This window comes from Canis aureus, chromosome 15 (genome assembly GCF_053574225.1).
Source record: "Canis aureus isolate CA01 chromosome 15, VMU_Caureus_v.1.0, whole genome shotgun sequence".
NCBI classification, from domain to species: Eukaryota; Metazoa; Chordata; class Mammalia; order Carnivora; family Canidae; genus Canis; species Canis aureus.
In genome coordinates, this window is record NC_135625.1 from 61,707,717 (window position 1) to 61,725,184 (window position 17,468).

General features: G+C 56.3%; 1 protein-coding gene across 4 annotated transcripts; it reads right to left on the reverse strand.

The window, feature by feature from the left end:
• Positions 1 to 62: 62 nt before the first annotated feature.
• TRPV6 (transient receptor potential cation channel subfamily V member 6) lies at positions 63 to 14,903 on the reverse strand. Of its 4 annotated transcripts, XM_077850222.1 has the most exons (15): positions 14,627 to 14,903; positions 6,418 to 6,515; positions 6,141 to 6,263; positions 5,640 to 5,777; positions 5,306 to 5,404; positions 5,052 to 5,227; positions 4,556 to 4,702; positions 4,269 to 4,481; positions 3,901 to 3,987; positions 3,725 to 3,801; positions 3,306 to 3,471; positions 2,873 to 2,939; positions 2,262 to 2,530; positions 1,130 to 1,236; positions 63 to 836 (listed from the first exon to the last, which is right to left on the reverse strand). In XM_077850222.1, exons 1-15 carry the CDS (start codon positions 14,752 to 14,754, stop codon positions 557 to 559), a joined length of 2,175 nt encoding a protein of 724 aa, XP_077706348.1. In that variant the 5' UTR covers positions 14,755 to 14,903; the 3' UTR covers positions 63 to 556. The 4 variants fall into 4 exon arrangements, with proteins under 4 accessions (XP_077706348.1, XP_077706347.1, XP_077706349.1 ...); XM_077850221.1 differs by having other exon boundaries at positions 3,725 to 3,987; XM_077850224.1 differs by lacking the exon at positions 63 to 836 and having other exon boundaries at positions 2,262 to 2,510; positions 3,725 to 3,987.
• Between the last annotated feature and the right edge of the window lie 2,565 nt (positions 14,904 to 17,468).

A 17,468-nucleotide genomic window follows, 5' to 3' on the forward strand; every position in this document is an offset into this window, starting at 1 on the left:
AGGCCACGGAAGGAGCGCGGGGCCACTGCCAGAGGCGACACTACCCAGCCGAATGCACAGGGCGCAGAGCAGGGAGTGACTTTATTGGAAGGTAGAAGGTGGCAAGACTCCACCCGCTTCACCCCACCCCCAAAGCGGTACCTGCCCCCCATCACTCGTGTGCTGTCCGCGAGCCTCCCTCCCAGCTGTCTGGAGCACCCTGGGAAGGGCTCTCCCCTTCCCACCGTAACACTGGGGTAGAGACGGCAAGCCTGTCCTTAAAGTGCTTTGCTCTGACAGTGCAGAGTGCTTGGGTGGCCCCGGCCCCCGTGCTCGGGGTGAGGCCAGGGCCACCGCCCTCCATGGTTTCCCATCGCCTCAGAGCTGGGGGAGCAGCGGAACCCAGCAGTGGATCCCGGGGCAGTTATTGCCACCGGCGTGCCTGGGCGTTCATTCTGCTTCCCACCCACTCCCAGGAGGGAGATTGGACCTCTGGGTGTCTCGGTTCTGCACCCCGATGGCCCCAGGGAGCCGAGAGCAGCTGCAGGGGCCCGATGGCCCAGTGGAGTGCGAGCGCTCAGATCTGGTACTCCCAGCCTTCGCAGTCCTCCAGAGCCCTGTTGGCCAGTCCCCGCACTTCCCTCCGCAGGGTGCCCTGTCGGAGCCTCTCCCAGTTGGTGCTGCTGCGGGAGGTACTTCGGGACACCGAGGGGGTCGGGAGGGCCAGGTGGAGGCCCAAGGGGTGGCCCAGCTGCCCTTTTTCTGAGGCTTTGTCCAGGTCGTCGGCGCCCTGGCCGTGGAAGGCCTGTGCGTAGCGCCGCGCGCGCTGCCGGTTGAGATCCTGTCTGTCCTCCACCCTGTGCAGAAGGAGGACATGAGAGGCAGCCGAGGGCGGACAGGCTGGTCCTGGGGACCCTGCCTCTGTCCTATGCGCACCCCCTCCCACTGGGACTAGCGTTGTTGCTCCTGTGCAGCTAGCTGGTGTGGCCACAGGGAAGGGCCGGGTTCCAGCCCCAAGCACCTGGCAAGGGGGGGGGGGCTCCCTTAGCAGCGGGGATCCAGTGTGGGGACTTCAGGTCAACACAGGTCACTGGGCATGTCCCCCCCCAACTGGAGGCTGTCTGAGCAGAGGGGCCGCAAGGTCACTCACCGCAGGAACCAGCGGTCCCCCAGCCCGTACTCGCGCCCGCAGATCCCCGAGCGAGGCCACAGGCAGCGAGGCAACTTCCGTTCCAGCATCACCGTGGTGGCCACCACCTGCACGTGGGGACAGGAGGGGCCTCAGGGGTCGGGTGCAGATGGAGAGAAGGATGGGGAGAGGAGAAGGTGCAGGGCAGAGGAAGGACAGCGTAGCAATAGGTCGGAAACGCAGGGGCTCGGGGTCTCCAAGAAGGGACCAACAACACCCTGAGCGAGCACGAGGGTGGTGGTGTCCGCTTGGCTGACCCTCTTCTGCGGGAGACAGTCAGTGGGACACAAGTCCTGCAATTCTTTGCTCCATGACTTGACATCCACGCCGTTCCTGCAGGAGTTTGAGAGACCTCGCTCCAAGGAGACAGGAAGGAGGGCAAAGCAAACAGAAAGGGATCCTCGGGGCCACAGGATATTTTGACCCTACAGACATAAAGGCCATTTATAAATGCTAACATCCTACTGAGAAATCTAATATCAATACATTTGCATGGAAAACATATTTTCCTGAGCAAACCCCATTTAGCCAATTTAGGGCCTTTTAACTCTTTTCTACATAGCACAGTTAAGTGCCATTCAATTTGGGGGGTTTTCATTTTTAATTCTGTTGAGAGAAATTATTTTCTAAGTATATTTTCAAACGATTTGATTCATCGAAGGGCCTTCTGTCTCCATCGTGACGATCTGACTGAGGATGACTGCTGCTACTCTGGGAAGTTTTTGTAGCATTTTTTTTTTTTTAACCTGTCCGATTTTTCTGGGTCACGTTTTTTTACAGACTAATTTACTAAATGCACTTTTAGCCACCATTGGCTTTATTTCTTGTCGGTTGCTTTCTTGTTGACTCTCCTAGAAAAGCCTGAGGTTTTCATTTTTGAGAAAACTGGGAGGAATTCTTTCCAGGCGTTCAAGTCCTGCTCCGTTGGATTGCCAATCCCGTGCTTCTGTACACCCCGCGTTACCCGGTGTACCGTGCAGTGACCATGTCAACATATGTCGGGTCAAAATATCCTGTTTCTGTGTGAGCTCAGCCGGGTCCCTGGCTGGGAGGGAACACCCGGCACGAACCCACCCAGCCGCCAGGGGCTCACCTGGGCCCTCCAGAGCTCATCCCGCTCATGGGCCACCCGCCAGTGAGTGTCACCCATCATGGCGATGAGGAGGTTGAGCATGAGCAGGGTGGCGATGATGGCGAAGGCAGCGTAGGTGATGCTGTACATGAAAGGCAGGTCCACGTCGTAGTTGGCAGGCCCGTCGATGACGGTGAGGAACAGCTCGAAGGTGCTGAACAGTGCCATGGGGTAGTCGTAGAAGTGGCCCAGCTCGTCGGGGTCCTCTGTCTGGAAGATGATATAGAAGGCTGCTCCACCCAAGGGGGGGAGAGTTACCATGGCAACCATATACGTGGCTGGACCACGGCCAGCCCTTCGCTGCCCAATTCAGGCCCGCCCCCCGTGGCTCCATACTTTGGGTTCTGATATTCCCTTATTTTCAGTGTGGCTTATCCCGATCCCCAGAGCCACGTCTCCACAACACTCCCCGTTTTGTCTCACCTGCGAGGGACGTTCCATCCTCAGACCCTACAGCCCTGTGTCTTGGCCCTCGCTCCCACCTTCCCCCGGGTTTCTCTACAGCCATTCTGGACTCCCCGGGCTCCTCCAACCTCTCCCCGCCAGGGCCCCATCCCAGACCCGTGATTTACCGGAGGCAAAGCCCAGGATGACCACCGCCATCAGCCAGCAGAACCGCATCAGGTCGCCAAAGATCATCTAAAGGGAGGAGGAAAGGAAAATACTTCTTCAGGGGTCCCCTGAGCGGCTGCCCCTTGCAGCCTCTCCTGCGTCGAACCCCGTCAAGTCCAGCAGCTCCTCCCTCCCGGGGTTAGAAACTATGGTGCACACCGAGTCTACTTGGCCTGTTCGAGTACAGCCCTTACAGAACTAAGAGTGGCTTTTACATTTTTAAAGGCTTGAGGAAACCAAAGGAAGGAGGAGGAAAGGAAAAAAAATATGCAGTAGAGACTACATGTGGTCTTGCAAAGCCTGCGAATCTGTCATCTGGCCCTTTACAGAAATGTCTGCAGCAGCCCCTGCTCTAGCACCTTGCTCTAGAAAGCTTGGGGGGGAGGCACAGACCTTCTGGATCATGATGGTGAAAGGGCCCAACATCTGGAATCCTCGGGCGAAGTACATGACGTTGCACCAGCCCAACACCAGGGCGAAGGACATGGGCACCACCTCCCCATTGGTGTTCGTGAGCCGCATTACCATGGTCACCAGCACCATGCAGGCGTAGGTGATGCTGGGGGTGGGGAGCAGACGGGATGTGAGAGGAGACGGGGATTATCCTGGGCACGCAAGAGCAGGAGTGACTGGGGGGCGCAACACCCACACACTCAGATTTGGCCTTCGCACGTTCAGTACACGCGGCCACACACGCCGCCACACACGCCGCTGGAGAAGGACCTTGAGTTAGTTTTCTCCAGGGATTGTCCAGGGGTCAGGAATCCAGGGAGTTGAGGGAAAGGATTGGCGGGGAGAGAAAGAAGACTCACATGAGGACGTGAAATGGCCCCCCGAGGATGGTCTGTCCGAAGAAGCGAGTGACCCCCACCCTGAAGATGTCTGGAATCTGGGCGCAGGCCAGGAAGACACAAAGGCACTTGTAGCCTGGGGCTCTGGCTGGATCCCTGGGGCAGGCAGCCTCGTCCCGACCCTGCCCCCCTCTCACCTCTGCAAGCAGAATGATCACAGCTCCAATGACGGTCACCAGCTCCCCCACCAGGCGAATGTCATCCTCGGGGGTCACATAGGCCTCCTGAGGGGGAAACATGGTCAGAGGCGGCAGGCCGTCCGTGGGCACCAGTCAGCGTCCCGTGCATAGGTGCATAGGGCATCTGTGTTAGGTCTGGCCAGCCCAGGCTCTGCTCTTGGAGCCCACGTGTGTTTCCGTGTGACTGTTTGTTGGGTTCGTGCCTGGGTATTCAGGAGCTGGGTGAGGGGAGAAACACGGGCCGTAGAACAGGGCCACGGTGCGGGCCTGTGGAAGGGCAGGGAGCCGAGCCCGGCCCCGAAGCTCTGCTGCTCCTCGGGCTTCACCTGGAGGAGCTTCTGCTGTAGGAGGGTGTTGTCCCGGGGACCAGTGTGGTTGTTGGTCCTGGGCTTGAGGGGGCGGTAGACGCAGCACATGGTGAAGCAGATGATGTACAGCAGGTACAGGGCCCCCAGCACGCAGAAGTACGGCCGCCCGTATCTCTTCCACTTGAGGCTCACCAGCTCTTTCACTGGGGTCTGGTCCAGGATCTGGCGAGCCTGCGGCAGGAAGGAACGCGATTCCTCGGACCGGCCCGCCCTCCCCGGCTGCTTTCTGACGGGACCGCCCCTACCTCCCGCTTCTTGGTGGTGACGATCAGTTCCAGCAGAGACTGCTCGTCCCCCGAGGAGTCGATCTCCGTGAGGTCGTAGAGAGTGGAGGTCAGCGGCCCGTACGTCCACTGGATGTGCTTCCGCTTCTGCATCAGGTGCTGGAACATCTGAGGGGACACGGTGCGAGCCCGGGGTCAGCGTGAGGAGCGGCCGCGGGAGCCACTCCGCTGGGAGGGCTGCTGCCCCCCACCCCCGGCCCCAACGACCCGGGCCCCACCTCCGTCGCCCGAGCCCCCCTGTCTCTGCTCACCCGTCTTCCCCACCAACCCTACAAAGACCTGAAGGACGAGGACAAGGACAGGCAGAGGGACCAGAACTTGGGTGACCAGAGCCGACACCCCGGGGGGACCTTCTCAGAGCCTCCCGGCCAGGGATGCCTGAGGCTGAGGCTGCGCAGGGCGCCCTCGGGGGAGCCGGAGAGAAGCAGGACCCCCGGGCCCGCCGAGTGTCCCTCACCACGGTGTTGCCCTCCACGCCGGCCAGCTTGAAGGGGGTGAGGCCCTGGTGGTTGGGCACGAGGTCCAGGGACTGCAGGTGGTCCCTGCGCCCATCATAGGACAGCAGCAGGTTGTACATCTGGCAGGCGAAGGTCTTGTTGGGCTGGAGGATGAGGATGTGCAGCACGGTGTTTCCTGGGGGAGGACGCGGGGTCACACGGCCGCCGCACCCCGGGCCCCGGCACCCCGGCTCCCCCGCAGCCCGGCTCTCACCCAGGGAGTCCTGGGCCCGGATGTCAGCTCCGTGCTCGATGAGCAGCCTCACGATCTCCTCACTGCCCACGCAGGCGGCGAAGGACAGGGGGTGCTCGCCTGTGGACACACGGGGCTCCTTGGCACAGGTGCCCGGTGGGAGGGGCACCGGCCACATCTCAGCTCTGGGCTTGGCGACGCTCGTCAGCGCCACCAGGGGCAGGGATGGAGCGAGGGCCCTGGGGAGGACTGGCTCTGGGCCTCCGCTTCCCCAGGCCTGGAGCCCTCCTCAGCCCACCCGCCCTGCTCTGGGCCCTCCCCACGCCCCTCCTCCCATCCCGGGCCCCGCTCCCACCAAAGTAGATGAGGTTGCGGGGGCTGCGGCGGAAAGCGGTGCCCGTGGCTCTGGCAGAGACGCTGGCCCCGCGGGCAAGCAGGGCGCGCACCAGGTTCACGTTCTGGTTCACGATGGCTATGTGCAGTGCAGTCTGACCTGGCCCGGAGAGAGCCCTCAGTCACGGGGCCTGTCCCCAGGATCCTGCCGGGGTCCCTCCCCTATCCACAGCCTGTCCTCCTCCCCGGGGGCAGCCTGAGCTGGGGGGTTGGGGGGAGGAGCCCCTAGCCTGCAGGTCCCCAGGGAGGCCAGCTGCTGCCTTCTCTCCCTATCCTAGACCCCTTGCATCGCAGGGGCCTGGTGCTCTAACCGGGTGCAGTGAGGCGGCCAGGAGGCAAGGGAGATAGAGAAGCATGAGAAGCAGGAGTCTCAGACTCCCTCCCCAAATCATCCACCCCAGACTGCCTGGAAATATGCAGCAGGGCGCCCCTTCCCTCCGTCCTGGGCCCCGTGGCCCCTCACCCTCATACAGCTCGGATGTCATGGGCTCAAAGACCAGCTCCGGGGCGGCCTCCATCAGCACCATGGCGGCCTCCAGGTTGTCGTAGAGGGCTGCTATGTGCAGGGCCGTCTCCCCCATGCCTCCTGGCATTGACAGAAAGCCGAGTTATATGGCTTCTCTGGGGCCGGGCTGGTGACAATAGGGACTTAGCGGCCACAGCAGAAGGGCCTGGGCTGGGCTGGGAGCCGTGGGGGGTGGGGGGGGGTGTCTGACGGGTGTGAGGGCTCTGCCTCTTACCTTTCTCGTGCACCTCACAGGCCTGGTACTTGAGTAGCTTGCTGAGAGCCTGGACATTGTTCTCCTTAGCAGCCAGAAGGAGAGGAGACTCCCAGATCCTACAAGGGAAAGGGATCAGAAAGGGGGCGATGCTGAGCATGCCCCGTTGTGCAGCGAGGGGGTGATGGCAGGGCCCCCCCCCCAGATGCAAACATGAGCACTTCCAGTTAGTTAACCCAAGCCAACTTCCCCCCCTTTCTGTGTGTGTAGGGGAGCACCAGGACTGGCTTCCCCTCCCCTGGGGCTGGGACCAGAATGTGTGTGAAGGTGTTAGCTGTGCACATGGGGCATGGAGGGGAGGAGTTTCACTTAAGTACTCATTCACCTCCTGACCTGCTGACCTCTGGAGCAACCCTGCTTAGCTTCACTAAGTGCCCTGTGATTACCCCCCAAGATAAGCCTTGTTTTCATGGACTAAGGGTACAAGGAATTCCTCCCTCATATTTATGAAGCAAGTCAACACGTGGAGGCCAGCAGGTTTCCTCCGGTGGAGCGATGCTCTCCTTTCTAGACCTTCTCAGCAAAGCCCATTGATCCTGGCACTCTCCTCCTGACAACAGCATCCTCAGAGCTCAATCAGAAAGCAACAGCAGATCCTTTTTGTTCTGACCCTAAGTCAGAGTATACTCTCTTCCTACTTCCTGTCTGCTTCTCACTTGTTTTTGGGGGAAAAAAAAATTGTCCTCTGTGACTCACCAGATCCCTTCTTGAATTTTATTCCTACAATGAACTAAAAACCAAAATTATAATCAAAATTTAGCCCAACTAAGACCTATGGGGCCCCCTTTATTCCACTTCTCTCTTGGCCCCAAGCCATCGTCTTTTTATGGGAGCTAAATGAACTAAGACCATTTAGCCATAGATGGTCAGCTAGGAACTATGTGAATGGGACTCGCGCACTGAAGTGCTGGTGGTGGCAGGAAACCAACTCCAGGAGCTGAGATGGGAGGGCGATCAGGAGAGGAGGAATGAGCACCAGACTCACACCTCCCCAAACATTGGCCCCAGCTCCCCAACCCCCATGCCACATGGGAGGCTACCAGGCCCTGCCAATTCAACGTTGAGTGTTCTTCCCCCGCCTCCAATCCCTACCTCCTCGTCCCTCCTGACCCTCCTCAGTCCAGGTCTTCATTCTCTGTTCTGCCCCTCATTACCGAAATACTCCAACTAGTTTCCCGATGTGCTCCTTACCCCCAGTCCATCCTTCTGCATGCCGCCAAAGTGCCCCCTCTAAATGGCAATACCATCCTGGCTCAGAGAAGTCGGCCCTTAAATGCCCACATAAAAGGAACACGGAGGTCCTTTCGAGCCTCTGTGCACCTGCCTTTCCACTCTCTCCTCCTCCTATTCACTCCTCATGCCTGATGCTCCGGCCTCAGCACCCCCAGAACACCTCATTCTCCCAAAGCCTGCACCGAACTCTCCTCCCACCTGGAACCCAGCACCTCCTCCTCACCCTGGTCATTGTCTATTCCATGATCCCAGTGCCTAGGGTTGTGCCCCGCGTGGGCCAGACACTCTCCCACTATCTGCAGGATGAATGAATTTGTAGCAGTGCCAGAAGGTAGTTTGGCTTTACTGCCCCTCCTTATTATCTCCAGCGGCCACCCCCTAAGCCAACCTCAGGCAAACATAATCTAAGGAAAAAACAGTGTGCTTGATATACAAATGCAGCTGCAAAGCAAATTTTCTACAGCCCCTTCACCACCACCGCCGCCCTTTCTGACAATATGCCCAAACCCCTCCTCTATAAATATTCTAGAGCCCACTCTGTTCCCCAACAGACACACACACACACACACACACACACACACACACACACACACACACACCGTCCCCAGGCAGTTTCCCACACTATCCTCTGGTCCTTTATTTTTGCATCTGTCACTGCGTGTTGTGATTATACTGTCTCTTCCTCTGCATTAGGGGTACTTAGAGCAGGGGTCAGTCACTTTCTCATCTTTATATCCTTTCTCTGCCCTCCTTCAATGAGCTTTACGCCCTATTTTGGCTAAAGTTTTGTGTTTTTTTAATTTTTTCTTTTTTTTTAGATTTTATGTATTTGTTCATGAGAGACACACAGAGAGAGGCAGAGACATAGGAAGAGGGAGAAGCAAGCTTGCCATCAGGACTCAACCCAGGACCCCGGATCATGACCCGAGCCAAAGGCAGACGCCCAACCACTGAAACACCCAGGTGCCCTATTTTGACTAAAGTTAATGGCAAAGTTAGAACTGGATCCAAGGAGGCTTCTAACCCACGTGCAGAGTTCTGCCCCCTGCTTCCTAAGATGAGTGGGGAGGCTAGCTGGTGGCCGGCCTGCAGACGCCCCTTTTGGTCCCCACACATCTCTAAAGCCCACAAATGTCCCCCACAAGCCTCCATTCCTATGTGTTCTTTTTCTTGCCTTGCCGACTGCCCTCGTGGCCTGGGAAGGATGGAGTTACTGTCCATCTGGGCTTGCCAAATAGAAATACAGGACGCTCTGTTAGATTTTAATTTTAGACGTACAGCCAATAGTTTTTAATATAACTATGGCCCACATGATATTTGGGACAGACTCCTGCTAAGAGCTTATTCATCACGTATATGAAAGTCAAATGTAACTCCATGTCCTGTACTTTGTCTGGCAACCCCAGTCAGACTACACTCTGGGTGAAGAATCAGCTCATGACCCAGCCCAGCGAAGTATGTGGAGAACTGGTCCCTTCTGGGTGGCAAACTCCAGAATTCAGCCAAAAAGAGGGCAGGGTAGATGAATGGTTCCGAAGGGAGCAGAGCCATTACGTGCAATGGCATCTTACGGCCACAAGGGAGCAGCAGAGAAAGCCCTCAGTCAACTTCTTGGCTGTTGGGCTGACCCCCCAAAACCTGACTACTCTTGGGACCCATAAAAAAGGCACAAGATTATGCTGAGTGAAATAAGTCAATCGGAGAAGGACAAACATTATATGGTCTCATTAATTTGGGGAATATAAAAAATAGTGAAAAGGAATAGAGGGGAAAGGAGAAAAATGAGTGGGAAATATCAGAAAGGGAGACAGAACATGAAAGACTTGTAACTCTGGGAAACGAACTAGGGGTGGGGGAAGGGGAGGAGGGCGGGGGGGTGGGGGTGACTGGGTGACGGGCACTGAGGGGGGAACTTGACGGGATGAGCACTGGGTGTCATTCTATATGTTGGCAAATTGAACACCAATAAAAAACAAATTTATTAAAAAAAAAAAAAAGGCACAAGAGCAGACTCGTCCAAAGACTCATGCCCGAGATACAAGCAGGCCCTCCCATAGCACCCCAGCCCAGAAGTTTAGATCTGGAGCAAAATCTACGCATCGTCACCAGGTCTCAGCCAGACACCTCCTTCATCCAAGGAGAAGAGGAGGTACTGATAAAAATATGTCCTGGTTTGAACGGTTAAATTATACTCGTTCCCTTCCAGGGGAAAATTTTACTTTGTTTAGTAGAATACTTAATATTTCGGCCGGAATCTCTAATTCATAAATGGTGGCTCTCAACCAGGGGGGAGCCCCTTCCCCCTCCCCAGGGGACTTGGCAATGTCTGGATACATGTTTGGTTGTCACAACTGGGGGTGGGGGACGGAGGGGTGCTACTGGCATCCAGAGGGGAGAGGGCAGGGATGCTCTTAAGATGCATCTTAAGGATCCCTGGGTGGCTCAGCGGTTGGGTGTCTGCCTTCGGCCCAGGGCGTGATCCTGGAGACCCGGGATCGAGTCCTGTGTCGGGCTCCCTGCGTGGAGCCTGCTTCTCCCTCTGCCTGTGTCTCTGCCTCTCTCTCTCTCTCTACGTCTATCATAAATAAATAAATAAAATCTTTAAAAAAAAAGAAGCATTTTTGGGACCCCTGGGTGGCTCAGGGGTTTAGTGCCTCCTTCAGCCCAGGGCATGATCCCGGAGACCCAGGATCGAGTCCCATGTTGGGCTCCCTGCATGAGCCTGCTGTGTCTCTATACCTCTCTTTGTGTCTTTCATGAATAAATAAATAATCAAAAAAATAAAAAATTAAAGAAGAAGCATCTTAGGCAGGGCAGCCTCCTGTAACGAAGAATTATTCCGTCCTGCCAAGGTGGGGAAACTCCTACCTACAGGTTGAATTATTCACCAACCATCTTTTTAAAGAAAAGATTCTTCACATTAAAAACAATGAGAAGTCCCCTCTCTGTGTTTGCTCACACATCGTTAAATATTTAAGAGGAAAACGAAAATGTAAAGCGTTTTAAACACTCACAGATCGAGACGCAAAAAGAAATTACAGAGAAAAGCTGAAACTCTAGCGGGGTGGAAGCTGTTTTCGGGATTCAGAATGTTTTATTTCGCCGGACAATTAATTATAAACTTGAATGATTTAGTGCAATGTAAGACTGGTCAAAACTGTACTTACAAACCCTAGCCCTTTTTTTTTTTTTTATAGGGTAAACAAGTCCCTGGCCTGATCTTCCCCCTGCAGTTCCCCCTGGGCCACCACACCAGGTTGTCTCACTTCCTTCTGCCAGTTCCCTGCACTCCGTCCTCCCCTCTCCTCCTCGTCCTCCCCTCTCCTCCTCCTCCTTCTTACGGATGTGCACACGGATGTGCACATGTCTGTGTGCACATGGGCAGAGTGTTCTATTTGGTTGCTGGAAACAAGACAGAATCCAGAGTGCCTTGGAGGAGAATTCAAATCAGAATTTTAGAGCCGGAAAGTTCCTAGAAATATGGTCTATCTGTTCTTGTTACAGATGGAGAAAGAGGCCCGGAGTCCCGAGGCGACCTGGCCAAACAAGTCGGACTCAGAGCTGGCACCAGGACCCCCTCGGCGTTTCTCTGTCCCAGTTCTCTGTGTTGATCAGGCTTTGGAGAGGGCTTAGAGACACGGGGGGCTGCTGTGTCCACGGGCCTGGGTGCTTAGAGACACGGGGGGCTGTGTCCACGGGCATGGGTGCCACTGGTTTCTCCACAAGCACCCCCTCAGACAAGCGGGCTGTTTGGGAAGGGGAGGGCTCACACCATGTACAGGTTCCCGGGTGCCAATGGCTCTGCCAGGAGGAGATGCCCAGTCCCTTGACCTCCCGCCAACATCGGGCATAGCCTTTTGACCACCGTGGCTGTTTTCATCACAGTAATCCCATTTGTTAAATGTGCTTTTCAGCTTCCAAAGCAGCATCTCCCTTACGATCCCTTTTGCTCCTTACAACCCTGTGACACAGGCCAAATGATCCTTTCATTTTTCAGAAAAGGAAACTGAGGCAGCACAACCGAATCGCTGGGAGGAGATCCTGCAGTTACAAGCAGAAGGCTTGGCCAGGAACGTAGCCTCAGGCTCCTACCACTCAGTTATGTGGTTCTTCTAGTTTTATGGCTCTTTCCAGTCTTTCTCAGGGGGAGCCCAGAAGACTGATCACAGATGAAGGAAAGAGCAGTCATGTGTGGGGAGGAGGCATGCACCGGCCACGCGTGGGCCACTTCCCACCAGCTCAGGTTCTTGGCAACCAGAGGAGGAAGCCAGAGCCGGAAGGGGCGGGGGGGGGGGGTGCAGTAGTGGTTGTTTGCAGACTTGGAGTCAGGCTGCCTTCTCTGCTGCAGCTCTAGCACATGTGCCTGCAAGTAGGCCTGTCTGACTGTACTTACTGAGGCCAGGGGTCCCAGTATACCGGAGAGCCCCAGAGCTTACTTTTCCAGACACATCACTTCCCATGTACTTATACAGGTATCTATCCAAACCTCCAGTGATCACTGCCCTCCCAGCATCTGGTGGGAGGGAGAAGGTGCCAGCAACAGGGTCGGGTGTGGGCCTCTGGGAGCTGGCCATCATACCCCACACCAGGCAGAAGCAGATACCACAGCATCCTCCTCTGTGCTCTCACGACACTCGCTTATACCCTTCTTGGTGAGGACACTCCCAAGCTCACTTGTCACCCAAGTAGGTGCACATTGGTACATTTTGTCCATGAGAACCGTGAGCTGCTTGAGAGCAGGGATGTCACGTTCATTTTCTGCAAATCTAGCAGAGTGCTCTACGCTCAGTAAGTAGTTAATACTTTGGATCTCAGGAAATAAGACAATTCAAGGTCCAGGGAGAGCGGAAGAAGAAATGGGAGAAAGATAGTGGTTCAGTTTGGGTCTGACAATGTGGATTTAAGCATAGAGAGGCGAAGACCCAAGACTCATCTGCTAGAGAGAGAGAGAGAGAGAGAGAGAGAGAGAGATGCTGGGTTCCTGACCATCTTGGCAAGCCTATAAAGCCTTCCACTCTCACTGGACCATTCTCTACCCTCATGGAATCCCCAACCCCACCCAGACGCCCTCTCTGAGCCGTTGGCTGAATCCTGACTTCAGCACTTGCTCACTCCGGGCCTGCCTTGTTTTCGGGGGGATAACAGGCCCTGACTCCCATAGGTTTGGGGTTACAGAAGATAAGGTAGGTGCTCCACACATTGTTCATGGCTTTCCACCATCAGCCTGCCTCCTCACCCATCACTACTGTCCTCACTTGCATGGTTCTCTATTTACCTAGTTGCCTACAGGTCTTCCCTAAGGTTCACCGCGCAGCCTGGGACACTCCCGCTCCGGCCATCTCAGTGTCCTTCCTGGGAGTGCCCACTCAGAGGCAGATCAATACTCCAGGCTCTGGGTGGGAAGGAGGGGGGCCGAGAAACTGTGGACACAGGCAGGGAGATCAGGATGGGAGGAGGATCCCTCAACGTGGCAACATCGGGCCTTCAGGACCGAGGCTGCAAGAGGAGGCCCACTCGATGGTCTTGAGAAAACTAGGGGCAGAAAGGACAGTGGAAGCAGCCAGGCTGCAGTCCTTCACTCTGCCTTGGCATCGTTGGCACACAGGGCAGCTCTGCTGCCCCTTCCAAGCCCCGAGCCCTTCTGTGCTCTGTGTCTGGCTCCCCCAGCCCCGGGGTCCTGAGTGGGAAGGGAGAGGTGGAACCAGGGATGGCCTCTTCTCCAACAACAGCGCCATTCTGTGCCTTAAGATGTCATCAGCCAAACATGCGCTCAGCCCCTGCTCTCCCAGGCCTGGGGGGAGAGAAGTGGGTGGCTGGTGTGAGAGTCGGGGAAGCCAGTGCTGAATCCTGGGGCGAAGGGAGAAGAAACACAGGCACTCCCAGTCAGGCTCGGGCGGGCCTCCACTCTCGGAGATGGAGAAAGACCCTCAGATACAAAAACCCTGCGCTTTCCTCTATGAATCAACATAGATTATCTGCCTTTAGTTAGGGACCTTCCTGCCCTAAGTTAGGGGGCCTTCCTGCCAGCATGCCAGCATCTGGTGGGGAGACCCAGAGAGTCTTTGGAGAGGGCATCGCACCCAGGGATGGCCTCAAGCTTTCCCTCTCCTCTCCTTTCCTCCTGGGGTGGGACATTTTCAGGGGCTGGAAGCAACAAGTGCAATCTCCTTGGGGCTCAAACTTTAGAGCCTCTCAAATTCCTCAGCTCGAATGAGAGAGTGGGTGAGCACTTCTGGTGTTGTGCCCGGGCACCCACCATGCCCCCCTCCCCAGTAGAGTGTCATGAGCCCCAGGGCTGGGTCCCAGCTTTGTTGGGCTCCATAACACCCCCTGCCCCGCACGTGCCTGGCACTCAGCAGGGCCCTGGGCAATGGCTGGTGATGGTGACCGTGCACAGGAATGACAACCATGGTCACATTTTTGTCTTCTGTGGTTACTGGCGTCTGCGGCTCCTTCCTGCCTCATTCATTCACTCCCACAGGGCTACATGCATACATGTATGTGTTACGTGTTTCTGCAGGAAACACTGCTCTAGGGGTAGGGGGTAGATATCAGGCTTTGTCCGGACCCACCAGCACCTCTGGGGTGGTGGTTTCATGATGCCAAGATCTTTCCAAGGCCCAGGGAGCTGGCTGGCCTTTAGGGAAGTACAAGAGGCTTGCATAATTGAATAGGATCTTAAAGATAGTGAGCACCTGTGCCCCCCTGCCAGCCTCCTCCCCTCTACCCCTGACATCCTGGGGTGCTAACCCCACAGGGCCAGCACCTTTGAGACAAAATGATCCCAAGGAGCCAGGCCTAGAAACACAATCTGTTCAGATAGAGATGCCAGACAAAGACTGGAATGGGGTGGGAGGAGGGGAGGAGGGGGAAGGGGGAGAAAGGAGGAGCTAGGAGGGGGTGAGGGACATGCTGGGGGTTGCAGATTGAGGCTTACCTCTTCTGCTGCTGCAGGTTCTGCTCATCTCGGCTCTGAGCCCATGACTCCTGTCTCTGGAACCATCTACAGAATTTTCTCCAAAGGCAGAGAATGAGCCCCTTCTCCTTGGGCAGCGGCAACCCCATAGAGCGCAGGGCCGGCTCCTTGGGGGGCTGAGGCCGAGGCCAGACCCCAAACGGACTCAGCCTAGGGGCCACATCAGCCCCCTCAAGGGCCGGCCTGCCCTCGCCCTGTAGAGGTCCCGTCTCCTGCCTTCCGGGTCCCCCGCGGAGTCTCCGTGTGGCGCCAGGGCAGGGCTTGCAGAGGGCTCCGGAGTTTCTTACCCTCCGCAGAGCTGGGGCTCCCTCCTCTGGCTCCTCCTCGGGAGCTCCTCCTGGGAGTGAGCAGGAGCCCGCAGACACTCCCTCCCTCCTCCCAAATTACCTGAGATTTAAAGAGACAGGCCAGCTGACCTGCCCTGCATCTGCGGCCTGGCTTCAACTCCTTCCACACCTGGGTCTCTCTCCCTGCCCCCAGGCCAGTCCAGGAAGGGGAGGCCCTCAAAGAGGGGAGAGGCCTCCCTTGGACTTTGGGACACCTGGTGACCTTTTATAGAAAGGCCTGGACAGGTCAGACTAGCCTGAGGGCCTGGGGTGAGGGAGGAGGGGAGCAGGGGAGGAGGGGAGGAGTCAGGCCGGCCTAGGGGATAGAGGAGTGAGTGGAGCTCACCTCTCTCCCTGGGGTCTTCTCTGTGCCTGGCCCTCCTGGAGATTGAGCTTCCCTTCACCCTTGCGGTTTAGTCTCTAGCCTGGCCCAGAATAGGTGGTATAAACAAAGAAAACCCAGGGTGCCCCGCAAACCTTTTCCGTAAAGGGCCAGATAGGAAGAGAAGATATGTTAAGTTTGGCAAGCCACCTGCAGGCATATGGTCTCTGACACACAGGCTTTATTTTGTTTTGTTTTGTTAGCCCTTCAGAGATGTGTAAGCCATTCTTAGCTCAGGGGCCAGGGCATAAAGCGGAGCCATGGGCAGGATTTAGCCCCCTGGACTTCATAGACCCTCCCCCACCCCCGAGTTCTAGAACACTCCCCCAACATGGCATATATGTATTGGATTACCAAATAAAATACAGGACGTCCCATTCCATTTGAATTTCAGATAAACAATGAAGAATTTTTTTTAGTATAAATATGCCCCCAGTATTGCAAGTATGTTCTCTGGCAACCTCCCCCAGGGGTTCACCCCCTCCAGCCTGCTGGGCCCAGCTAAATGCTCCCCTGTAAACTCACACTGAACTTGCAAGGCAGGCATTATTGTCCACATCCTACAGGTTAAAAACAAAACAAAACAAAAACAAAGTCCAAAGTGGTAAAGTAAATCACCCAAGGTCACATAGCCAATTTAGCGGCAGCGGCCAGATTCATACCCATTCCCACATCCCCAGTGGGTGGGTAGATGGAGGCCCAGGGAGGTGAGGTGGCTTGCACAGACTCTGGGACGAATGGTAACAGAAAGCACAGCCCGTCCTGGTCCCACCGCACGGAATTCGGACAGGAACAGCTTGGGAGCCATCCTGGTCACTTGGTTCAGCCTTCCGGTTGGAGAGAGACCAAAGCCTTGGATTATGCAAAGTCCCATGGCAAAGCAGGGACCTGATGGCCTGGGGCATGGGTGTCTGGGCATCTCGAGTCACTGGAATGTGTGGGTCACTCCCTAGCTTCAGAGTCTGGTTTTTTTTTCTACTTGTCTCTGATTCAGAGAGCTGGAGGACACAGTGAGGAGTGTGTGTGTGTGTATGTGTGTGTGTGCACACAGGTGTGGATGTGTAGGAGAGAGGGGGAAGCTGGGGGGCAGGGTGAGGTATCTCTGTGGGCAGGGTATAGAAGGGCCGCCCTCAAATCTAAGGGAAAGCCACTCTCCCATCCCTGCTCTTGGGCCCAAGGCCAGGCCATAGAGCCCTGAGCAAACACTGCAGCTCAATTAGCTTCTCCCCACCCACTCAGGGGTCAGTGGGTTCAGGTTGGCGGGGGGAGGCGCTGGGACCCAAACCTTCAACTGGGAACTTTGTGCCCATTAAACCAGCGTGTGTCACCCGCTGACCCCCAACCTTCTCCACACTGCTCAGCTCCAGGCAAAGACCCCAGGTCAGTCCCAGGTGGCAAAGGGAATAAGGCAATGAGGCATCTGTCCTGTGGAGGAGGGAGGCTGCCGAGGACATTCCTTCCTCCACTTCTTCCACCTGCTGCTGCCTTTGCGTGGGGCGCCACGACTTCCTTCTGGGAAATTGAGAACAGATTCAAAATGGGCATGGAGGGGGCACCTGGGTGGCTCAGGGGTTGAGCATCTGCCTTTGGCTCAGGGCATGATCCCGGGGTCCTGGGATCGAGTCCTGCATCAGGCTCCTTGAGGGAAGACTGCTTCTCCCTCTGCCTGTGTCTCTGCCTCTCTCTGTGTCTCTTATGAATAAATAAATAAAATCTTTTTAAAAAATGGGCATAGAGGGCTGGGAGGAGCGGGGGCAGGTTGCTGGATTCAGACTTCTGTCAATAGCGCCCTCGCAGTTCTTGGACCTGACGTCATGTCCTTGGACGGTGGGGAAGTGGGCCTAGGGTTGGGTGACCCTGCCTGCACAGGTCCTCTCACATCTGAAAGCCCCATCCCCTGTTCCCCCAGGGGTTGCTGGCTCTGAGAGGAAGGGAGGATGCCCTGAAGCTCCTCTGTCTTGCGGAGCCTCGCAGGGTTCCCCAGCCCACTCCGCAATGGCAGGGCTGGAGGGGACTGGGGAGATGACGTGTGTATCAGTGCGTGCAGGACAGGAGCACAGCCGGCTGGGGCTCCGGGCTGCCTGTGGCTGCTGCA